This window comes from Zonotrichia albicollis, chromosome 1 (genome assembly GCF_047830755.1).
Source record: "Zonotrichia albicollis isolate bZonAlb1 chromosome 1, bZonAlb1.hap1, whole genome shotgun sequence".
Taxonomy (NCBI): Eukaryota; Metazoa; Chordata; class Aves; order Passeriformes; family Passerellidae; genus Zonotrichia; species Zonotrichia albicollis.
In genome coordinates this window covers 18,860,250-18,885,136 of record NC_133819.1, presented here as the reverse complement: position 1 = coordinate 18,885,136, position 24,887 = coordinate 18,860,250, and the positions used below count along the sequence as shown (strand labels likewise).

The 24,887-nt window shown below is 45.8% G+C and overlaps 1 protein-coding gene across 2 annotated transcripts; it reads right to left on the bottom strand.

Moving 5' to 3' along the window:
- Window positions 1-1,623: 1,623 nt before the first annotated feature.
- SKIDA1 (SKI/DACH domain containing 1) lies at window positions 1,624-12,948 on the bottom strand. Of its 2 annotated transcripts, none has more exons than XM_074535124.1 (2): window positions 9,274-12,948; window positions 1,624-8,451 (listed from the first exon to the last, which is right to left on the bottom strand). In XM_074535124.1, the coding sequence occupies exon 2, from the start codon at window positions 8,318-8,320 to the stop codon at window positions 5,855-5,857; it is 2,466 nt and encodes an 821-aa protein (XP_074391225.1). In that variant the 5' UTR covers window positions 8,321-8,451; window positions 9,274-12,948; the 3' UTR covers window positions 1,624-5,854. The 2 variants fall into 2 exon arrangements, with proteins under 2 accessions (XP_074391225.1, XP_074391229.1); XM_074535128.1 differs by having other exon boundaries at window positions 1,624-8,227.
- Between the last annotated feature and the right edge of the window lie 11,939 nt (window positions 12,949-24,887).

Genomic DNA, 24,887 nt, shown 5'->3' with positions numbered 1-24,887 from the left:
ATTTGTCTAAGGGGAACGGCGGCGTGGGAGGCCGAGGGCCGCCTCGGAGCCCCCCTCGCCATGCGGACGTGCCGTTCGGCGGGCAGGGACACCCGGCCTGCGGGCCGGGTCGGTGCGGGGCACGGGCACCCGGGGCAGCGCGGCCGCGAACAAAGGCCGGGAGCGGCTCCTGCACGTGTGCGCTGCCGCGGCGGGGCCGGCGGCCTCGGCCGTGCGCAGGCAGGATCCGGCCGCGCCGCTGCTCCCCGGGCTGTCGGGCTGGGAGAAAGGCTCGCTCCGGACCGGGGTCCCGGCGCGTCCCTCGCCGAGGGACGAGGCTGCTGCAGGGTCTGCCTGCGGGACGTCCATGTCCGGCCCCACCGCCCAAAGGTCACCGCGGCTGGTCCGGCTTCTCGCTACGGGCCACATTAGCGGAGCGGCCATTTACTGCCCCGGGATTGCAGCGCGGCCCGGGTTAGCCCATAAAGCCATTCACACTCAACAATGGGGATTTTCTCAACAATTAACAAGAAACAACATAATAAATCCATTTACAAAGCCCTCGCTATTTACTATAAATTAGCCACTCTTTAAGAGACCGGTGCGTAATTTCACACGCTTTACAGCCCAGGCTACATTTTAGACGCAAGAGCAAACAGCCCTGCTGGACCTTCTGCGCTGACCCCGCTCCCCGTCCCCTCCCAGGCCGACTCCGCGGGGGCGGACGGCGAAAGGCAGAGCCCGGAGCCCCGGGCCTCCCCCGGCCGCTTCCTGGCCCGGAGCCCGGCATCTGCCCCGAGGGCCCCGCGGAACCACCACGGGCTTGCCCCCTGGCTCGCCCCCAGCGCGGAGCGGGCAGGGCGGGAGGCGGCCGGGCCGCGCCACGGGAGAGCCCGGGAAGATGGACGCCCCGGCGGATGAGCCGGAGGGGGAGCGGGGTGGGAGCCACGGCCCCGCTTTGAAGAGCGGGGGCCCCCGGGGACGGCCGCGCCGCCCCCGCCGCCCGCGGGAGTCGCTCCGGGAGCGGGAAAGCCGGGCCAGGGACCCAGGCCGGGAGCGAGGGAGGGAGCCGGCCCGTGGAGCTGGGCCAGGCAGCCGAAGAGGCTCCGCCGCGCTGGGCAAGATGGCGGCCCGAGGAGCGCTATGCCCCGGGCCCGCCGCGCTTGGGCAGCCCCGCCGCTCGGGGGCCCCGGCTACGCTCCCGCATTTTTTTGACCTCCCTCCTCTCTTTTTTATTTTTTTTTTCTCCTTTTTTTTTTTTTTTTTTTTTTTTTTCCTTTTTGTGATTTTCAGGCGGCGGGAGCGCGGTGCGGGAGTGGGGCCGGCGGCGCTCCTGCCGTACTCCCCCCTGTTTACAAACACAGCTGTTGCCGTGTATTTGCAATGCTAGGGGTAAAGCCACCAGCAGCGAGGAGCAAACGAGAGATGGTGCGGGAGAGGGGTTCTCGGCATCTGGAAAGGACAGGGCGCCTTGTTTTTGAAACTGTCAATTCCCTCAACCCCTATTGTGAGCGCCTCATGCAAAACATCTCGGGCCTTTTAAAGCGGGGGCTTGTGAGGCCGCCTAGGAGAGAAAGGGAGAGGGGGAGAGAGAGGGGCCTAGGGCACGGGAAATAATTATATCAGCGCAGTGAAAAAATGCAACGTGTAAGGCCTAAACCCGGCTCGCTGTCCCTCGCCGAAAGGTTTTTGGCCAGGCCGGAGCTGTTAGGCCGCGGCTTGGAGGGCCAGGTACCGAGGGAATGGGAAAGGTCTGCCAGCGTGACTTGGGGAAGGTAGATCCCAAAGCCTCCCTCCTGATTTTGCCAGACAGGGCTTTTCATTTTCAGGCTCTCGCCCTCCTTTTGTGCTTCCAAGCTGACCAAATAGATCCCAGGATGAACCATTACATATTCTTCCCAGAAATCCTCTTAACCATAAAAACCACAATTAACAAGGTTATCCGTGTTTCATGTTCTCTAACATACTGCATATGTAGAATATTTTCCTCCAGATTACCGCCGTGTGTCAAAAATGCCACTTTTTTTACCCTTTTCTGTCTCAACCACTCGCACGTGTGAACAGTGACAAACACAAACATGGTAACATTGCTCTCATTTCTGCAGAAACTTTAATTTATTGGCAACTAAATCTGTTAGAGTAAAAGGGATCAGAGACCATGTAAAAAATCACCATATGAATTGATTAAACAGCAAACTTCATACAACAGCTACCACTATTTTGCATTATTGCTAGTAGTGGCTTTTTAAATAAACAACCAGTAAAGAGATTATCCCACTGTAGTCAAGTAAGTGTAGCTTATAGAACAATCACTTCTTAAAGTAAATTGCTGTAAACGGCAAGTTACATCTTTTAAGGCAATATACCTCATTGCTGAAGGCATTACACGTGTTCCCTTTTTAATGTTCTAGAGAATTAAACAGAGTCCAAAACTTTCTTTTGTCTTCCATCTGGCAGTAGAAATATTCACAATAAATTTCCCAGTGAACTCTATTTGTGGCAAATACCTACAGAGTATAGTCCTTACAGTACATGCACTTCCTCAATTGCTTTTTCCTCTAGAAAATTCTGATGATTTTTGTGTACACCAGGAACTGGAAAATTGTGGCAATTACTAACACATTGTAAGTTTTATCTCATGTAAACATCACAACAAAATGGTAGCCTGTCTCCCTTGGAAAACCTTGGGGTTTCCTCATTATTAGGACTTACCTTTATGGGAGAAATTTGGTTATTTTTATGTAATTCAATGATAAGACTTTACATGTTTAAGGTTGAAATGATAATGAACTCTGATCGCAGTAATAATTACAATGTCGTCAGAAACAGTTACCAAAGTACCAGAATTGAACAGAATACCATCCCCCTCCCCCCCCCCCTTTTTTTTTTCTCCTGGTGAGTTATTGTACCTGGCTAATTTCTCCAACGGTAGTAAAACCACGAATGTCCCTGCTAGTGACTTGTACTAAGCTGAGGTGTGCACGTGTGAAAATTATGTGGCTGTTTAACTCCTTGCCGTTTGCTGCTGCCTGGATGGAGGGGAGCCCAGCAGAGCAGCCTGCCGGGGATGCCCGGGGGTGCCTGGAGCTCCCGGGCCGCTGGCAAGGCTGGGCGCCATATTTCACGTCCTCAACTCTGCACAGCCTATTTGGTATAAATTTATGCTTATACCTCCCCCTCCAACCCCCAGCCCCCCACCCCGGATTATTTCAGAACCTGAAAAGGCACCTCTGTAATTTATAATTCCTGGCCAAATCAGCATATCTCTAATTGGAAGTAAACAGGGTCAGGGGACAGAGTTACTTTGAAAGTGATATGTTGTTTAACTGACAAGGCGAAATTTTAGGTTTCAAGTTTGCATATTGCACTTTTGCGTTTTTTGGCTCTTTTTTTTTTTCTTTTTTTTTTCTTTCTTTTTTATTTTTTTTAATTTTTTTGGTCAAGGGAAGACCTTTGTCAGGCAGACACGGTTTCTAACAGAGTGGGGGGGCTTTCCTGAGCAGTACATTTTGTACGTACTTACAGTTCTCTGGAAATAAGGCTGTAATCTGTGCAGCTCTAAACACACGAATGTAAACATTCATCTCAGAACAACTCCAGTAAGCAGATTTTTCATGACCATCGTAATTTCAGCAGAGCGGTTAAGTATGCAATGCACCTTTTGCAATTGGCAGCTTAAAGTGATGTGTGTGCATGTGTGTGTGAGTGTGCATGCAGGGGGGAAGGGTAACTCCACTGAAAGGCAATTGTTTACTCTTTCTAAATATATTTGGCTGCAGGTATTCTTAGACTAGGCCTTTTACAATGAGGGGAAAACTCCGGTGTGGATATAGTAAACAGAGCTGAAATCAGCTAGTGACTGCTTGGAATATTTGGAGACACGAGGGGTTGGGACAGGGCATCACAAAAGGCAGGAACTAAAAAACTGAAACCCAGGCAGTGGATTGCCAGCAGAAATGTTGACTTTGAGTCACACAGTAAACATTACATTGTTGCTTTGTTTTCCTTTTTTGATTTGCGATAAATTATTCTCCCGGGATTGATCGATGAGTGGAATCCTTAAAATTTAATTTGTGAATGATCTAGTATAAATAAAATGCTAATCCAAATAAAGAAACCAGCAATTATTCATCCTAAACTCTGCTGATTCAGCAACTCAATTATTATTGCCTTTCTCAAGCTGCAAACTTTTCAGGCTGTTTTCAGAGTTGCTGTATCCGTCCTTCCCCCTCAAGAGATACCTTCCCCCGTCCTCAGTCCTAAGCTCTGCCTCCACCTCGGCCTCCAGCCTTTCTTTTTTTTTTTTTTTCCTCCTTCCCTTTCTTTTGCAGAGGTTGGGGGGGAGGGAGGGAGGGAGTGAAACAGTTAACCTCTTGAAGCGTATTTCCTCCAAATAAAAACAGTGAACTTACAAATGGAGAGGAAACCACGGATAACTCTGCAATAATTCAAAGTGTTTGGAATCAGGATTTTTTTTTAAACAGTGTTTTTAATTGAAAATAAAGCTAAAGCATGCTTTTCAACAGTGCAAATTTCCATAATTTTGATTTACTGCTTCCATCATCACAATATATTATACCAGCATGTCTTACCGAGGGCTAGACTCTAGAAGTCTGCCTGTTTGACTATTTTGATATTAAGTGCAAATATAGATAATTGCCTCTGATTGTCATGTGCAGTAGAAATGTTTCTGCTACATAGAGAGGATGGCATGGCAAAAAAAAAAAAACCCACGACAGCAAATTTCAAGAGATGAGGATAGAACCGGGAAGTGTAACATGGTTGAATCGCCTGAGTTTTGTTGCCAGAAAGCTATGAACAACATGGTCTTCTAATTTTGTGTAATCTTTCCACTTACGGCCTCTCATTTCACTTTCTGTGTTGTATTTACTGCTTTGCTATTTCCTCCAGCCAGCATGAGGGGCTGGACCATAAATTGTACTGCTGGCCGGGCAAATATTTTAGTTGCTTTGCAAGTTTGTAAGGGGCATGTTCAGACCACAACTTAAGTATGACATTAGTGGATAACAGTAACCTTATTTAAGACCTCTGGGTGAAACAAAAAGGCTTCCCAATTGCAAAGAGTGGCTGTACAAGTAAAAAGACATCCTTTTACCAAAAATAGGATTCCACATTTATTTACTGGTTTCAAATGAGGCAGCTTTTCCCAGCGCTGGGGTCGCAGGCGGACCCCAGTCTTTTCCAAACCGGAGAAGAAGGAGTAAGTGCAACTGCCCTTCAAAAAAGACACCCCTGCACCCGAAAACAAAGCTCCTGAAAAGTATACTGCTGCCACATTGAATTATAGTGAACCCTTACTGTGCAACCATGTAACTTAACAAAGTTTAACTGAATTAACAGTTAGACTTCCATTTTCAAAATCTAGTGCATAAATTTAATGGCTCATTCTAATATTTATTATTCAACCTTTTGACATTTATTTGCAGCAGTTGAATTGAGGTACTGGTGCATTATTAGCATTTAAACAGTAAAGTGTTCCAGCTCTACCATAATAACTGAGTTTAACTTGAGTCTTTAGCCTATAGTACTCTGTGGAATGTAACATAATAAAAAAAACCCCAAAAACAAAAACAAAAAACAAAAACAATTCAACAGAACAAACAAACAAACAAAAAGGCCCAAACCAACAACAACCAAAAAAAAACCCACCAAGATCCCAAAATAAGGAAAAAACCCCCCACTGTTGTAATGGTAAATAAAATAGTAATCCAGATTCTGTCTTCACAATGTGATAAAACAGGGTTCCAATAGTGGATAGCATTAATGGGTTTGTACAAACCATGCTGCAGAGTTAAAAAAAAAAAAGGTAAGAAAGTTAAAGGTGGTTCAAGAAAATATTTTCCAAACTACTTTATTAATTAAATTTCCTGAATTTGTGGCTAGGTGGAAGAGGTATTGCAGAACCGCCCAGCTGCCATTTCCATACAGGATGGGCCTTGTGAGGTGGTTGGGAATCCTTAGTGGTGTTTAAGGAATAAGCTGGCAACAAATCCCCATCATTGCCAATAATTAGTGATGGTGGACAGGGAAAATTTGCCATGAAATTAAATGGCCTTTTCACTGCTGATGCTACATTGCTGGCTACCCTTTTGCGTCTATTGTTAACTGTAAAATCATCCAGTGTTCCTTCATGTGTCTCAATTTTACCTGTAGGACGTGGGCTTCGAGCTGATTTCAAATTTGGTTTGACTGGAGGAGTCTGCAGTACAGGTCGCTTTCCCAAAACCAGTGTCCTGTAATTTTTTCTCACCCTTGCTCCAAATTTATACTCCCCATCCTCAGGTTTTGGAGTACCTAAAGTGCATGAGAGGACCTGACTCTGAGTCAGTGGGTTTAAGGAAGTGGTTTCTTTCTCAGTGCATGCAGAATCTTCCTTGGCTGTTAATAAAGCGTCCTGGTTATTACTCTCAGTCACACCGTAAAACTCATCCTTAGTATCATTGCACTCACACTTTAGCTTATGTGTTGTAAGATCAGGCTCATACTCGTCGTTCGCACTGCTGTCCTCTATTTTGATTTTAATGCTGTGCAGGAATGGCAATGCCTTATTGCCTGTATCAGTGCACTGGAGCTCAGCTGCTGCTGCTGCCCCTGGAGAAGCAGCATCCTCCGCAGGATCAGTTTGTAAAGAGGGCAAATCCGTGGCAAATTCAATACAATGAGGGATTTTGGAATCTTTCTCTGAATTTGCTGCCGCTGATGAAGAATCATTATTTAAGAACCTAGCAGCTATTGTATTGTTATCTGCACGGTGTGTAGTAGTTGCTTGAAGGCATTTCCTTGCCTCTCTGAGTATTCTTTGTTGTGGAAATGCATTGTTTGTCTTTGGGCTAGGTGAAGAGGCCCCCTTTGCAACACAGTTAATTGTTAGGTCAGTACTCTTGGCATTATTGGAAAATTCAGAGTGTGGGAATGTGAGTTCGGATACCCTATCATCTCTTATCTCCGCGAAGCAGCTCCCCAGGCCGCCGGAGCAGCGCAGCGCCGGGGCGGCGGGAGCCCAGCCGGGGCAGCCCCACTCCTCCGGCAGCTCCGGCTTGACTCCGCCGGGAGCGCCGCGGAGGGCGGGCAGCCCGCCGGGCTCCGCCGGGGCCGGGGGCCGGGAGGCGGCAGCGGCCGCCAGATGGTACAAGAAGTTGGCGTGGACCACGCCGGGCGGGCTGCAAAAGCTGGTGCGCCTGAAGCGGATGCTCTGTACCGAAACCTGGCTGGAGACCGAGCTGGAGTCGGAGTCCGAGGTGCTGTCCTCCTCCTCCTCCTCTTCCTCCTCCTCTTCCTCCTCCTCCTCTTCCTCCGAGCTGCCCTCGCTAGAGTCCGAGGCGCCGCTGCCCTCCTCGTCCTCCTCCTCCTCCTCGTCCTCCTCCTCCGAGCTGCCCTCGCTGGAGCTGGAGAGGCTGGAGCCGCAGTCCGAGTCGTGGGCGGCGCGGCCCGAGCAGCAGCTGGACTCCGAGTCGCTGCTGCCGCTCTCGGGGAAGGCGGGCGGCCCGAAGCCGCGGGGCAGAGGCAGCGGCAGCCGCGGGGCGCCACGGGGCCGGCAGGGCCGGGGCAGGGCCAGGGGCCGGCGGGCGCCGCCGGGGGGGCCCAGCGTGACGGCGGCGGCGGCCGCCCCGTGGCGGCGGCGGCGGCAGCGGGCGGGCAGGGGCGGGGGACCGGCGGCCGGGAGCCGGGGCCGCGCCGCGGCGGCGAGCGGGCGACGGGAGCGCAGGGGCACACAGCCGCCCACCGCCGGCGCCGTTTCATAGTTTACGGGGGATTTGCAAGGCGCCCGAGCGATTTCTGGGTAGCTGTGGCCAGTGTATTTACTAAAAATGTGAGGTAGATGAGCGGCCGGTAGCAAGGCTGTGTCCCCCGGGCGCAGAGCTTTCCTCCGGACGGGCAGCAGCGGCCGAGGAGAGTCGCTCAGACCCAGCCAAAGTTTGTTCTCCTTCCAGAAGCCCGAGAAGGGGTCGGGGGGAGCGAGCTCAGGCCGGAGATCGGTGGCAGACAGCGCCCGGCTTAGTTTCCTTCGTTTCGTTTTAAGAACCCGTTCGGTTTTGCAGGATGTGTATAGGGCTTCCACGTCCTCTCTGGAGATCAGGGTGCATTTGGCGGCGTGGAAAGCGATGGAGTTGATGGCTTTGAGTTTCCTCAACTCCTCCAAGTCGCAGTGATGTTTTTTTACTTTTAAATGATCCATTCGCTTGTGCACGGTAGTTCGCGGGATGTTTTTGAGCAGGTCTGTAAAAACCTGGGAGAGTGCAAACATTTGCTTTCCTTTAATGATGAGGTAGCCGAGCCTCACGCCATCCACCTCTTCAAAACCCGACTTCAGGTCTCCCATTTCGTGATTTAAATTATTCCCAGCATTTGCAGAGAGAGAGAGAGATGAAAAAAATAAAAAAAAAAAAAAAAAGAAAAAGCCACACACACACAATCCTCAGCCAGATGCTGTATTTGTCTCAAGGCATCCTGCTAATAAAATATAACAAAGGCTGTTATTCCTGGTGAATGAAGTGCCAAACTTTAGACAAAATTAAAAAAAATAAATTAAAAAATACTGTGAGACTACAATCAATATATAATCTTAAAAATCAGGTTTGCCAAAGTGTTTCTCTAAGTTGTTGCTGAAGATCAGTACCTGTTCCCTTTCATTCCCTGCTTTTCCATTGGAAACTATGATAATGGAATGTGAAGGGAGGAAGAGAAAAGAAATGCAGCTGCTATTCCCGCCGCTGCTTTAGCTACAAATAAAATGACAGAGTGAAGTGAGCTCGTCCGGAGACACCTTCATCAATTAATTCCCCTAAAGCCAACGCTGATTGGACACTCCTGACAGGTGATGCAATAAAAATTGATATTCCACCCCTTCCCCCAAAAAATCTCCCACTAATTAGCATACCCTTATACTGCCACCTCCCCTCCCAAAGTAAATAATACAGTTAGTATATAAATCTTTCTATTAAACAATCCGAGCTCAAACACACTCAGCCCTCTCAGACTTCCTCGTCGCTAGCTTCGGAGGAAGGATTTGTATGCTTTTTCCCCCTATCGTTCCGTATATTTTCAGCCTGTTTTGGACAAACGTTGCTCTTTTGTGCATGCCGTGAATTTAAAGGACATAAGTCTGATCGTAGCGATGGAAAATCCTTCGGTAACGTAGCCGCTTTAAACTAGCGTTTTATTCTGCATTGTGTGGAAAATGAAGCTTAGCGAAAACGTGCAGAACAGCTTGGTATTTCCCCTTCTGAGGCTCCAAAGTTAAATGTTCGGTTGTTAACGAGAGGGAGTACTTACATTTTCGAGTTTCTCTTGATTTTCCTCTTCTGCTTAATTAGCTTTTTATAGCCGGGTACTAAGGTTATTTTTGCTGTCTGAATATCACGGGTTCCCGCACCGTGATACTATAACACTTTTAACTGAAATTCTGCCAGTAATATTGCAGGAGGGGGGAGGAGGACGTGAGCTCACGTCAGACCCATAACAAAGCATAGATAAGCCAGAAATGTATACACTTTTCACGATTAACCGTGCTGGATCACGAGCTGGAATGTCCTATAGTCCCAGAGCCCACGTCAGGATTCCTGCGTGCTGATTGCTTCCAGCAGAGAAAGGAGAATGTAAAATATCCAAGGTGTTTCCAGGAGCCTTTACGTAATAACAAAAAAAGTGCTGGAACACACAATGTACGATATTACATCGGGCTAGGATGCTTCTGGCTCGCAGTTTGCATATTCCGCTCGGAGTAGCCCTGCCGAAGATTTTTGATGCTCCATTTATAGCAGCCCCTTAAAATCAATTTGAAGAAGCAGCATGAAGGTTTAACCTCTTCTTAGGAACGTTAAATTATTCGAGTGTCAAGAACGAGGATCTCGCAAATGTTGCGATAGCTGCATGCCTCTCCCTTGTCACGTTAAAGTGATGCTTGCGGTTTGCACGTTAGGCGCTGCGAAAAAAAAAAAAATCACCAATCTCTGCCGTGCATCCAGTGTTCCGCTGGATACAAACACCAGCACTTTTATGTATCACTGCACATCCAGAATTAGACACATCCGCGAGATTAATGAGACATCTCATACTGCTGTGACTTGGCAAAAAAATCGACGGAGGAAAAAAAAAATCTTCAATCGCAAACGTCAATATCCACTCCGCGTGTTGGCAATATGGTGCGTGGAGTTCGTGTTACCCCGTCAGGTACAGCTAAAAGAAAGCGCATAATCACTCTGTGAAAACGCCGTTTTGCATGACAAGGCGAAATGCAGGCAAGCCCCCAATTTCCCAGGAATTCGAGAGAGAAGTGGGAATTTGGAGAAGTGCATCCGGGAATGGAGGAAGTCTATTCAAGGGAGCCTCCAACTCGGAGGGCTGAGATTTGAAAAGTCAGCCCTGGACTACTGTTGCTCTCAGCGCAGATGTAATCGCCGCTGTTCAACTTAATCCATGTGTGTGCGAACCGCGATGCCTAGTTCTTCCCTCTGAAACCTAGGGATAGTATTCCCATCCGAGAAAGCAGAGCTACAGCAAATTACATTTTGTCCCTCGAATTAGAAAAGGATCATTGAGTGGATCTCGTGATATTTCAGCCTTTAAACGTAACCGAGAGGCAGCAGTGAACAATGCCTCGGCACAGCTCAGACCATCCGCGGAGTTCTCCTTCCCTCTCCTCGCATCTGGATCTCCCAGCCTTGCCTTTCTCCTGCTCGCTCGTGTGAGAGGCAAAAAAAGCAAAGTTTCGAAAGAAAACAGCTGCTGGCGCTAAAGAGAAATCATCGTGGTCTTTCTAGAGCTAGAGACAATAAGGTCGTTTAAAAATTCCTCCTGATGTACTTATATGCTGCGAACACCCCCACCCCCTCCCTACTGCTCTCCTCCCCCTGCTTTAAGGTTAAGGCTATGGAGTCAACAGTAAAGGAACAGTAAACTCCGAGAAAGCTGCTCAGAAGACGTTACCCAAAAGCTCGATGGGCTGAAAAGTCCTTTATTTGTCAGGTAGTTCAGCTGGGTCGGATTCCCGTGTAAATCCACGCGTGCACTCGCACGGAGGGAGCCACGGGCATCCAGACCCGCACCCACGCGCTGCCAGTGATAGCCTGGCAGTGGGATTCGGCAACTGTTTAAAAAATGTCCCTTTTGAAATTTATTTTTATTTTTATTTTTATTTTAAATTCCGGTGCTACCAAAGGTTTAAAACTAGTGACGGCTTTTCGGCAAACCTCGGGTTCCCGAAAGGTGCGGCCATGAGCACCGGGGTCGAGGCAGCGCCAGATGTCGGCAGGGAGAAACCCACAAGAAATCTTGGGAAATGTCAGGCGCCCAACCTACACATCCCCACCGTATACTTACACACACTTTCGGTTGCATATCTTTCTCCGCATCTCACACAAGAGAGCTTTGTTTCTTTACTTCTCCATCATTTGGTTTGGCTCTTTTTGTGTGTGTATGCGTGTGTGTGCGTGCTTTCCCTTGGCCATCGGCACACGTTGTGTATCCGGGGTCGTCTTGAAGCAGGCTGGGGGAGATCCTGATAAACAGCCGTCAGAGGCCCCTTGCACACGCACACGCACATTAAAGGCAGGGGACTTGAAAATGGATTTGCACGCACACAGGGGATTGCGATCAATAGCCACCAACATTTATGGCTTAGATTGTTAATGTGAAGGCTGGTCAAAAGAATGAAAATGAAAAATTAAAGGTGTCTGGTGTCAATTACATGAAAAGTTATGCCATAATTTACTTATTGGGATGTATGCCTGCCTGTTTGTGTGTCCATGTGCATGTGTGTGCAGACCCAGATGTATATGTAGCTATGTCTCAAAAGCAAGGGAATTTCTTTGTTAATTTTGTGGACTCTGTCACCCTCACTGGTGATCAAAGATGAACACGATTAAAGGAATGGATGTTTGTCTCACATTTCTTAAGATAAGGACGCCAGAGATGCCCGGTTTTGCCAAATACATACACATGCAACTACAGAGAGTTGTGTGTATGGGCGCATACACACACAGAGGCGATCAATCAAACGTGCTCCTTTTCACGTTGAGTAGCGTGCAATTTGCAATCTACACTCTATAGCCAGTAGTATTTCAGTCTTAAAACTGTCTGGCTGAAGGATAAACCTCATTAGAAAAGAAAGAGCAAAATAATATTCATAATACTTTGCTGTAGACCTATTCCCATTTGTTGAAAATCATATACTTTTATTTTTGTAAACTTGTGTTAAAATATATATGCTCAAAGGGAACTGCTTAGCCATGTCATTCCAGAAAGAAAACGTGTGTAACATTTAAAATACTCCTTTTACGTGATGTTTTGATTTATTTTCATAGTATGATTATGTTTAAATACCAGTGCAATTTAGCCTGACCTCTTCCTTCTGCAAGGTAGTAATGCACACGCCATTTACAGTCTTTTAAACGTTTCATTGGGAAATGCAACAGCAATGTCCACCACCGGCTGTACTAATGGGGAGAATTCTGAAAATCTTCAGGAAAACCTGTGCGTTTTCACAATAGGATTGCCACATTATTAGAGTATTATTATTATTTATTATTATTTGCTAATGCTGGACTATGTCTTCAGGTATTGACAAGTACTAAATAAACCTTTTGCTTTCATGATGCTGTGCGGAAATACATATTTCACATGAGAACTTGATTTCCAACACTACACCCTGCTTCTAGTTACTGTTGGGCGTATTTTGCTCGAGGAGGACACAGATAGAAAGCAGCTAGAGGGTATCACAAAGAGTCCAGTAATGTAAATATAATAGGGTCAAGGAATAGTATAATAGGATCCTTCTGCTATTTTAAAGTCAGTGAAATGTGACTGCAGTAACTAAAATTTGCCCTAAATTCTAGTCAGACAACGTATCAGAATGTATAAATAAATCTCATAAATGTGCAGGACAAAGAAATACCAGCCATCAGTCTGGAAAAAAAAAAATCATAATCTGGCTAACACTCTTATACCTAGAAGTTTCAGGGTTGTTTTTTCTTTTTTCCATTTTTTCTTCTTTTCCTCTCTCTCTCTCTCTCTTTTTTTTTTTTTTTTTTTTTTTTTTTTTTTTTTTTTACAGAGATGCAGTGTAGAATTCTACTAAGTGCTTTTTAAGTTTGTGGGGGTTTTGTTTAATTTTTTTCATGGGAGCTGGAGTGTTTCTTGCACACTAGAATTTTGTGCAATTTATAATCGCTATGGGCTAAGACTATTTCTTGAATTTAATATCCATGGTAGTTTTAAAATACTTTTTAGCAGGAGTTTCTGGACACATACTACATGCCATGTTGTTTACTGACCCATAATCAAAATGCAGTGACCTTCTACCCTTTTTTTGCCCCTTGACCCATGCTGAATTCAATGCAGCCTTTATAAATTTGCAAATCCTTGGACGTAAAGGGGATTTGGTGAGGCTTTGTTCTGAAAGGATCCTAAAAGTTTGCATTTTTAATTAGACAAAGGTAAAGCAACAAACATTGGGAAACAAGATCCTCTCTTGCACATAGGTGATCACTCTTAATTTCTACGGTGGGAAACCACATCTTAAAAATCGTACCCTGCAAACTGGAAAGCAGTTGCAAACGAAGGAGATCAGGAGGTTATGAATTGCACCAAATTAGCAATGTGGTACAAATCACTTTCATGACGTAAGGGATAGCCAGGCCACAATCTTCCGGCGCTCCTCATCTCCAAGGACCGTGTGGATCCTGGTGACCCGGGGAGAGGGGCGAGCCAGCGATTTGATCTGGAGCTACAGGCGCATTCCCTTATCTCCTTTGCTATCAGTCAGTTTAAAGGACACCGTAATTATGATGGTGATAAAACAATGCCCGCTTATGTGTGCTGAATAAATAAAGAATGTTTACAGCCCCAGAATGTTTCAATTCCAATTAAACGCTATCAAAGAAAAGCCCCTTTTGCTCCCTCCCCTCTCCCCCACGACTCCCTATTTACCTTGTTGGTTGTAATATGGCCCTATGAAATAAACCGGCCTTCCAGTTTGCCATTAAGGCCACATCGGGAGGAGGGGGAGGAAGAGGAGGAGAGGGGGTGTGAGACAACAACATGCGCTCCCGGTCCCACAATTACTTTGGGTCGCCTGCATCCTCACTCTTTCTTAAAATTTATTTTGCTATTATTTGTTTATTTTTTCAATTGGCAAAGGCGTGATGATGCAGGGGGAAAAGGCACTTAAAGATCCTGCTCCAACCACGGGCCGAGGGAGTTGGCCTAAATTAATGCAGCGCCCTTGGGCACTGGAGGAGGGGGCTGTGCCCCTCAGCCCCGGCTGCCACCCCACCGGGGCCTCGGGGAGCGGGGTCTCCCCGCCGCTCCTCTTCCCTCTGCAGCAGGGAGCCTTGGAAACGGGAGCTTGGAAATGCTTCCCACTCACTAAGACACAAGGATCATTTCAAATATTCATTGTATCAGCAAATCTCGTCGTAATCAGATTAAAGCAAGGTTTGGGGAGGAACTGCCCCTGTTTCTGGGTGCAAAATGCCGACTGGACTACAAAGAGAGCAGAAAATGGGTTCCTCTCCCCCCCGCCTTGGTTGCATGGGGAGAAAAAAGAAAAACAGTAATTTTTGCAAAAAAGGGACACTTAAAAAAAATTGTAATTTTCCCCATTCCACCTCGGGTAGCATATTCCTCTCAGAGGTTGTTTTCCTTTTAACTTTAGGCTTAGCATTTCTATATGATGCTCTTATTTACTTGTTTTAAACTACAGAGACTATTCCCGCTGTGGAATACACTGAGGTAGATTTTCTTCATGCCAATTTGCTTTTTGCTTATCTCAGCCGAGGCAACAGCTTTTCTACATACAAGCTTTAAAATGTATATTTCATTGAGTTGTCTGGGGTGAGGTGTTTATATCCATTTTGTGGAAGTGAGTGAGGAACTGAGTGCATTTTCAGGTCTGCTCGATAGATGCAGGCCCTTTTCCTTTTGAAAGTTTAGACTTCCAATACCCTCAATTCTACTGGCAGAATTAGGATGGACTTGGAGGGTCCTAAACGTGACCATTCACTAAGGCGGGGGGCTTGCAACAACGTGCTCGGCAACTTAATCTTACACTAAAAAGAGCAGAGTGTAAAAGAATGGAATACAAACTCTCCCGACATTTGTAGTCGCTTCCAAAGTGGACCGTGCATTTTAAAGCTGATGGGAACGTGTGCGTTTTGGAGCAAAAAGGAGAGAAGGTAAGCGTTTATTCCCTTGTATCCGCCAGTTCGGGTAGAAACAATGAAAGAACAAAGGGAACCACTTCTCCGTGTGAACGTTTCCCATTTTCCTCCTCCGTTTGAGCCTCACTGCGAGGGGCTGGCGAGGGGACTCGCTCCAGCGTTACCTTTGGCGGCGGGTCGGGGGTGCGGGGCACGGGGAGAAAGTTGCGGGGCGGTTCAAGTCACCCCCCGTCGGTGGCCGGAGCCCGCCGCGAGCAGGAGCCGCAGGTTTCATGGCTCTGCACTCACCGGACCGTCCCCGCGAGCCGCGGCCGGCGGGAGAGGGATCGGGGCCGGGACCTTTGTGTGCGGGGTCTGCCCGGCCCCGCGCTGCCGGCGACGACGGAGCTCCCCGGTGACTGCCGAGGCGGCGGGAGAGGAAGCGGAGGTTAGGAGCCGGGGTAGGAGGGGGTGTGGAGGGAGAAAACCCCCCTGGAATTGTTTGAAAATTCCATAAAGCGCGTGGAAGACCGGTGGGGGAGGGGCGGGGGGCGAACAAATACCGCGCGCGCGGGGCCTCGCGCGGACCGTTACAAGGGGCGGCGGCGACGGCCCGGGACACACGGACACGCACGGACAGGCGCAGGGACACACGCGGGCCCACACGCTCAGTGTTTACAGCCGCGGAGAGCGACACGACGCCGACTCGCCGAGCGGGACCGGCCCGGCCCGCCCGCCATTGGCGCGGGGGCTCTCGGCCGCTGACCTTTCACCCCCCCACCCCCGCCCGCCGCTTCCTTTGCTGCCCCGACCACCTTCCTACCCACAATCCCCCGCGCCGGCCGCGCTCGTGCCGCGCTCGAGCCTCCCGCCGCTGCTCCCCCTCCCCCCGCTCCGTTCCCCCCGGCATTCCGGGAAAACCCGGGAGCGGCGGCGCCTCCCTCGGGAAGCGCCGGGGCGGGATCGGGGTGTCCCTGTGGCGGCGGCGGTAACGGCCGGGTGGGGGCGGGGCAGAGGCGGGCTCGGCCGCGTTTGAACGAGAGCGCCGGCGGAGCCCCATGCACCGCAGCGCGGTGCCGGAGCAGGGATCGGCCGGGAATCCCGTCAGCTGCGGGGCGGGATCGCTGGCCACGGGATGTGCGGGAGCTCCCTTGGCCGAGAGCTGCACGGGGCAGAAAGGGGGGTCTGAAGCCCCTTCCTGCCCGCGTGCTGGGGGAGCCGGGGCGCTGGGAAGAGGATTTGCCTGTTGAATTTCATCGCTGGTAGACGTTAATCTCGTGTTTTAAAGTACCTTGTCAGTGGCTTTAAGGAAATCAAACGTGACATTAATCAAATCACACAAATGTAAACATTTATAAGTTAAATCCTAATATTATGCAATTATTTAAATCGAGCCGTGGTTTTTCCTCAGTGTCATGTTGTAGCTCCCACTCTCTTCCTCACAAGCTTTGAGTTTTCTGCTGGATCCCGGTGTCTCGGTGTCCGCTCCATGGAGGTCTGAGCGTGGGGACGGCAATGCACTGGGCTGCAGGTGGCAAAGGACTGTAGCTTAAATATCGCCTGGTCACCTAACCAGGCCTATCAGGGTTAAAAAGAAGGACGCATTTGTGAATCTGAGGACAAAATCCTCAAATAATACCTTGTATTAGTACAGTTGAGTTTTTTTTTTTTTCTGCCATGTGGGTATGTGAAGCAGGTGATCCCGTGCACAAGCTGGACAAGGATGCCTGGGTGGCTGAGATGGGGCAGAGGTTCCTTTGCCGCCTCAGTGGGATTTTTAGGCGAGGTGACATGTGAAAGACCCACTACATTGCGATGAGGGAACAAGGGACAGTGGGCAGGCGAGCTTCGACGGCAGGCACAGCACGAAGGCGAGTTTGGGGAAAGGCGAAGATGGCAGGCAGGATACGCTGGGAAGCGGCCGGCGCCGCGGGCAGTTGGCCTCTCCCCGTCTTCGCCCTTCGTCCCGGCCCTTCCCGTTCGCCTCTCCCGGCGGGGAAGAGGGGATTTGGGGGTCAGGGAGGAGAACAATGCTGAGCCGCCCTTTGTGCGCAGCACCGTCCCCTGAAGGGAGGGAGCGCGCAGTGCAGCGGGGCCGCGGCGCCTCTGTAGTGCTGCCGCTCTCCTGCGGGCAGTGCTCGCGGCATGCGGGGCAGGAGCCCGGGGCAGCGGGATCAGGGCTCCCATAGGCCGCCCGCCCGACCCCGGGATAGGCTCAGGAGCGGGGCTGGCGCCGCGCCAGCCGGGCAGCCCCGCTCGCCGTGCGGGGGCGGGAGAGCTCGGGGGCGAGCGAGTGGCTGCGAGAGTAAACTCGTGGGTGCCCTCGGCGGCGCGGCGCGGGCACGGGGCATTCCAAGGGTGAGCGGGGGTCTCCCGTCAGCGGGGCGGGCTCCGGGCAGGCCGCCCTAGGGACCGGAGCGGCGGGCGAGCCCGCAGGAAGCGGCGGCGGGGCCGGAGGAAGCGCGGCCGGGGCTCCCCCTGCTCCCGGCGCTCCCCATTGTTCCCCGGCCGCCTCTTTTCGCGCCGCTTTCCGCCGGCGGGGAGGAGGGAGAGCCCCGGGCCCCGCACGCTGTGTGTGCTCGCCGGCAGCGGCGTGGGGGGACCCGCCGCGAAATCGGGTTCATGAGTAGAGAGGAGCCTTTAGAAGTGCCATCCGCTGAGGGAGCGCCGTGAGGCTGTAGCTCACGTGTTCCTTGAAAGGTAAAAACCCCCCGACTGCCGCAGCGGAATTGTACATAAAGTAACATCTGTTTCTGGGTGGATTTTAGAGCAGGACTTGTTAAAGAAATTGGGAAAAACTGCTCCGACCCACTGGATTTGGATTAATAAATGTAGCCAAAGAAATTTGGAAGGAACTGTTCTTAAGTCTGTCTATAAAAACGAAGATTAATCTTACCCTGTTTTTCATATAAGCACCATGATGGATTCCCCCCCTCAAGTGATTGTTTTATGTTGGTTTGAGATTTTAAAATATTTGGTTTATAGGAAAAGTGTTTGTTGCATTTTCCCCCCTGAAAATAATTAGAAATTAAATTTTTTTCAGTGCACCATTTCAGACTGAACTTTCTAATGTATTTCCATAGGGGAAGAATTAACTAACTTGATGTTCAAGAAAATTTCCAACAAGTGCCCTTAATCATCTAAGAAAAAAAAAAAACCAAAACCAAAACCGTATTTGCACATTATTTCTGGAAGATAAAATTAAAACGTGTAGGGACTCATATTTGTGATGATTAAAGAGTTTCTAGAGAACTGGTTATTTTAAGAAAATCCTTCCTAGGAGAATTGTGATTGTGTTTAGCAAGTTATCGCTGAGTGCTTGTGAATTTATTTTAAAATATTAGCAGTGGTGCCTAGACTTTTAAAAAAAAATATATATGCCAAAAAATTCACATTTGTCATAGATGGTGATCAGTAAAAAAAAGAAATTAAAGGTTGATGTTTATGTATATCACCTAGTTGAAAATAATTCTGAAGGGACTTTTCTTCCCCCATGCACACTTGGGAAGTTGCATGCTTGCAGTCATTGTTTAAGATAATACCGTTTGGGACTTTTCTTTCACTCTTAGAAAACTTGCAGGCTTTTGTTGGATTCCTCCAAATAAAAACTCAGTTCAGTTTAGATGGTTTAAAACATGTATGTTATTCAAAAGCTGAAGATGCAATAATATATAGAAAACACTACCTTGGTAATATTTAAAGGCATTAGCTGAAGATCGAGGAAAGAAAGATTTTTGTTTTGTTTTACTTGTCCTGCTTGAGTATTCCGGAGATGCATTTGCTCTTGATTGCTGCTTGGGAATTTTCAGAGGGTTACTGCAAATTTAGAAGGCATCATTCAAAGGACATTTAATACTCTTGTATTTGCTAAAACAATATATCTCTATTTGAAAACTATCTAGTTGAAATGGAAGATTTAAAAAAAAAAAAGGGAAGAGATCTTTTGTTGCCATTCTTCATTACTCCTTATTTTGTATTTGTGTGGAATGTGTTGTTGGCATATTTGATATATGATTTTTTTTGTACAGAGGAGCATTGTTGTTACTTTTAATTGGGAAGTGCCATGTTCTAGAAATTACCCACATTCCCGACTCTGAAGTACCGTAGTAGGATTGACAAAAAATGATCCGAGGCTTGTGCGCTTAATTCAGCAGGAATGTTAAGCTTCCCATATACACCCTATGTGGTCAAGTTAGACTTTCGCTCCTAAACAGTTTTTAATGGTCAAAGTTGTACCTGGAGGAAATGTATCCATGTATATCTATATGGAATTGAAATGAGATGGTAACAAGCAGTGGGAATGCAGCTCACTGATCGAAAGACCTTTTCTTTTTTTTTATTGCATTTGGCAACCTCTTTCTTTCAGAGACACAATACAATTAATTAACATATTCTGGGGCGTGTTTTTGAGATTGGGAAGTGGTGGCCCCTTGTTGAGAAGAAAACACTTTAAATAAAAAAGTAACATTGTCTTGTCCAAATGGTAGTGGGAAAAGCAGAGTAGTATTGCTTATCCAGCCCACGGATGCGGTTGATTTACTCCAATTTGCTTTAGCATATAACAAACCAGCTTTTCCTTTCCCACGCTTATATTAGATATATGTGTTTTGTTTATACAAACCCATCTGAAATAGCTCTGCATTTAAGAGATTTGATGGGAAATTCAGCATGTTGTTTCTCATATGTAATATATAGTATAGATACTGTTCCTGAATTGAAATGAAATAAATGTGACCTGTGACACAACACAGTATCACAATGCCGATCGTAACACAACAAACATGAGAAGAAGGCTATTAATTTATATGGAATGTTAATGTAGCAAATCCTACATAGAAATATGCCAATAGAAGTAATCCAAGGTTTGGTCTTGGAGGGATGCTATGTAAATGTATTTAATATAAATCCAATGAATTAATCCATACCTCATAAAAATCCAAACTTTGAAATGAAGTATTCTTCTTTGAAGAAAAGCCCTGTGTTACAATTTAAATTGCATATAATCTACATTCCAGAGTTTACTAACCCAGCTTCTCAGGGCTTAGTGTGGTATTAATATTCAATATGGTTTGCTAGAAGTTTATTTCAGGTTCTTTTGTATCATACTGTAATTATCATTACTTTGACTTAACTCATATAAAAATGTGGTTAGCATTTAAATGCTTTTTTAATGCAGAGAATTATAAATTAACTGTCACATTTAACTTCTTTAACTTCTATCACTTAGGGAATGTTAAATCTTTAAAAGGAAATAATCACTGCACTTAAAAACATCCTGTGCTAGGTTTCCTTTATTTAGAATTTTGGTTTGAGATTGTTCATTCAAAGAAAATCCCTTGTTTCATGTTTACTGTAAACCTCAGTCTAAAATTAACATTTAAATGCCAACACTAGTAACAGAAGCAGTACTTGAAAACCACCAATTTTATCCATTGCTGCTAGCTAAGTGGAATTCACCAAACTCTCGAAAGGTGATAATACAATTAAAAGCAAGACAATGAATGCAATAGCTGCTGGAATTATTTCCCCCTTTTTTTGTAGTAAAAATAATTACAAAATTTGTAAATATGTTCGCACAAAAGAAAATGGCACAACATAAGAAGAGACATGGTGTCCAGGAGATGCACTGACATGACCTCCAGTGCTGCTACCTGTACTTGCATGGCATGTAAATATACAGAGCATTGCAAATTCCTCATCACCAAGTGACTGCATGTTAAATGTTGAGATGTATAAATTATTGAGTACATTGCATTTGGGTAGGTGTTAAATACAGATTTTAGCAATATATTAAAGAAGAGGAAAAGGAAAACTTTACTCTTTCTCAATACAATTTAAGAGTAAGCATGTAAAGATACATTTACTTTATTAATGTGGGTTCTGTTGACATGCTATATCCTTCATAACTGAACAAAGATAGAAAGAATTTGTTGGATCTAAGGCAGACTGCTATTTAAAATGCACTGCGTGCAAGGGTCAACATGTAAGAGTTGCATTTTATTTTGTGCAAAGTGACCATTTCCCTGCTGCCTTCCCAGAAATGAAGCCAATACCCACGATTAGAAGGTATTTCAGTGAATGCTGTTAATGATTTAAAACCACATAAACAAAAGGCAGACAAGCATCAATGTATTTTAAATGGATAATCAAGAGATAGATCATTCTACCTATTGAACATCACTAAGCTACTGCAATTTTCTGTTTTCAGTTGCATCTGTTTAGCTGCAGTATGTATCTTTTTGCACTTAGGTAAAGATCACAGCCTTCTCAACAAAGACCCAGTCTGAAAACGGAGTAAAAATTACTGTGAGAAGTTTGCTTTCTGGAAGGAAGTGAGTTTTCCTGCTCTACAGCTCCAAGTCCCAATATAAATTTATGCTTTCTAATATAGTATGCATTTTATATCAAGTCTATGCTTTTTCTGTTATTTTTGGAAGACTCATCTGATGAATATATTCAACTGGTAATGTGGCTTTGTAAATTAAAGACTTTTTCTTGTTTAATGCTTTGTTTTATTCACTAAAATTACAATATGATTTTGCACATCTTAAGAAAAGAAGGTGACATTTCAACCAAACATTTAAAAATCTTAGTTTTACTATTGCAACTGATTATTTTGTAGTAAAAATTTGTGAGTACATCTTTATTTTTGTTTATAAAACTGAAGTGCTATTCACTCATATATGCTAATGTTTTCTTGAATGCCTTAAACTTCTAAAAACAATTTGCAGTTGGAGAGTGTAATTTTCTTTTACTTACACATTCATTCTGTTTGTGAAAGTAAGAAAAATTGAAACACAAAATCTTCTTATAAGTTTCTTTTATTCTAACTTGTTCAGCTTCTAGATTTTGTAGGTTCCTTTAAGCGAATTGGATTTTCTCCTTGCATTTAGATTAACAATAAAATTATTCACTCTTACTCACTGAATTATATTTTTCTCTAATTATTTTAATCTCTTATTTATCACTATAAGAAGGACAGGTTTCCTTTTTTAGAAAAAGAAAATTGGCCTTCTGTGTTATGTCAGTGCTTATTAAATACTACAATCATAAGAACATATATGCTACAAGATTTTATGTTTTGATTCCATAGCTGTTATAGGCTTAGTGTTTGCAGTATTTATTTAGTGGTAATGCTTTTCTTTTCCTATTTTGCATTTCAAAGGTCTTCTCTAAATGATTGTTTTACAGAACTATCAAGAGGTTATCTAAATTTTTCAATCAAATATTACACAATACCATAAAGTGGTAGTCATGGAGTTTCTTCCAGTCCATGTAAAGTCTTTCTATAGAAAGAATTATATAGAAATCTGTAAGAAGACAACAAATATTTCATTAAATAACTGAATGTATTAGGCTTGACTGAATTTTAACCAAAGCAAAATTTCGGGATGTTCATTACTGGGCTGGTGTGTTACATGCTGTGAGATTAGAATATTTTTACTTGAAAACTATACAGTAGGTTCTTCACGAATATACTGTTGTTGCTATGGTGCAGCTTTAATCAAGTTGTTGCAAAGTAATTAGTTTTTACTTTGGTGATGCTGCTTTATAAAACTAAAGATTGAGCTTTAAAATAGCTAACATAAAAAAAGACGCTTGGGAATTGATTGTACTAGTTGCTTTTCAGACAAGAAATTGCAGGAATACCCCAAAAAAAAGTGGTGAGAAAAATTTACAATTGTTTGTTACAATATACATTTTACTAAAAGTATAAATTCATCCAACAAAATATATTTAATATATTTTCATTTAAAAATTAAATTTATCTGTCAGGGAAATAAAGGGTAGATTTCCTGCTGTACTGACTTTTTTTTTTCTTTTTTTGGTTAGGGTTAGCAGAATCATTGACAATGCTTTTTAAATTAGATGTCATTTTCTTGACAAGAATGAAGAAGGGCTGCAACACTGTATCTATCAGCTTCAAATAATTTGTGTTTTTAAAAACACCAGGATATATTAATTGCTTTATTTTCTTACAAAGTAATTGCTTGCACCTGCAATTTTCAGGGTATTTTTATGAGCTTATAAAGTAATAAAAATAGTGTTTTAAGTATGTTTAATAACAAATAGTTTTATGTTCAAATTTGTATTCTTCAGTGTTGATAGGACATTTGGTGCAGGGTGGCTTTTTTTTTTGAGAGCGGTCTTTGATTTTACACAACTGAACCATACTACATTCCAGTTTCCTCCCCCTCCATTTTTTCACGTATCTTAAAAATTTCTAAACTCTTCTGGCTATTTGGAGCATATATTTCCAGAAAAATGCTTAGGATGCGCCCGAAATGGCTGCAATAATCTCATGTTTGGTTGGGCCTTGCATGTAGGAAACTACCTCCATGATTCTTTTTTGCCTGGCTGCCATTCTTCCTCTATCAAAATAATTTCACTTAAAACTTGAAGGAGAGAAAAGAGCTTGACCTAAGATATCCTGAATACAAACTGCAGACTTAGATATCTGCAGGGGGTAGAGTTGTGCACATCCCACCTCTCCCTTCCATGCAGCAGTTTGTTAACTAATAAAACATCTGCACTTGTGTACAGGACTATGACAATGTATAAAATATAATCTGCGTACGTGTGGGTCTAGGTAGTGCTGTGTCCAGGAATGTACATAATTCAGTAGTGATTTGTACAGATACCAGCTCAGCTGCCCTTGCAAAATCATCGTGAAAAATACAGCCCACACACAAATTCTGCTTCTCTGCCTTTTAGCATGATAATGAAGATGAATCAATGATATCTTCCTTGCCCAACACAAAATAAAACAAACAAACAAACAAATAAAGAAATGCTAGGCCCGGGGCAAGTGAGTGACCAGGATTTTGCAAGGCTGCATTTAATTTCTTTATGCTCCTAACAATCACCACAATTAGTTCCTTCTGCTACAGGCATACCTGCTTACAATGGAGAATTGAATAGCCTGAGATTTTCCTCTCTGCTGACCACCTCAGCTCGCTCCCCTCAGGTTTTTTTTTTTTTCTTTTGCCCCCCCTTTTTAATTTAGAGAGACAACAGAATTACAGAGTTGTTTTATTAAAAAAAATAACCCTATCGCCCAACTTCTAGAAAGACATGTCCACCTCTGTGTAAAAGTAGAGAGCAGCTGCTGTGTGGAAGAACATGCTTGTTTTTGTGTGTCTGCAGCCTCCCTGGTTTCTCTATTTGTCACATCTCCCGTTCAGCATCACTTTCGCTGCCGTGGCAGGGATAGCCAGGCAGCGCCGCATCCGCGCCATGAGTTTTGAGGGAAGAGGAAAGAGCAGGATTAATAATGCATTAGCTTTGCAGCCCCATCGCAGGGAAAATAAACAAAATAGTAAAAGTTGCGGTGAGGGCAGGCAAGTGGCGTAATAGCGAGAACGCATTAGTCCTGCAGGCACACCGAGGGGATATAAACAGGATAATAAAAGTTGGGAGCGGGAATGCATTAGTCCTGCAGTCACATCAGGGGGAAAATAAACAAGATAGTAAAAATGATTTCGGGGGGGTGGGGAGGGGGCGGGCACGGGGCGCGTCCTGCGGCCCTGGCGCGGGGCCCCGCGGAGCGGCGGCGCGGGTGGGAGCGGGGCGCGTGTCCGCGTGTCCGCCGCCTCCCCGCCCCCGCGGCCGAGGGGCGGGCGGGGGGCAGCGCGCAGCGCGTGCGGCGCTGGCGGGGGCGGGGAGGGCCGGGCGGGACGCGGCGCCGCGCGGGCTGTCCCGCGGCCCCGGCGCGCGGGGGGGCCCCGCCATGTCCCGCGCGGGGGACGG

Bases quoted from the DNA above. Each gene is read 5' to 3' on its own strand.
- SKIDA1 (XM_074535124.1), bottom strand. From the start codon at position 8,320: ATGGGAGACCTGAAGTCGGGTTTTGAAGAGGTGGATGGCGTGAGGCTC.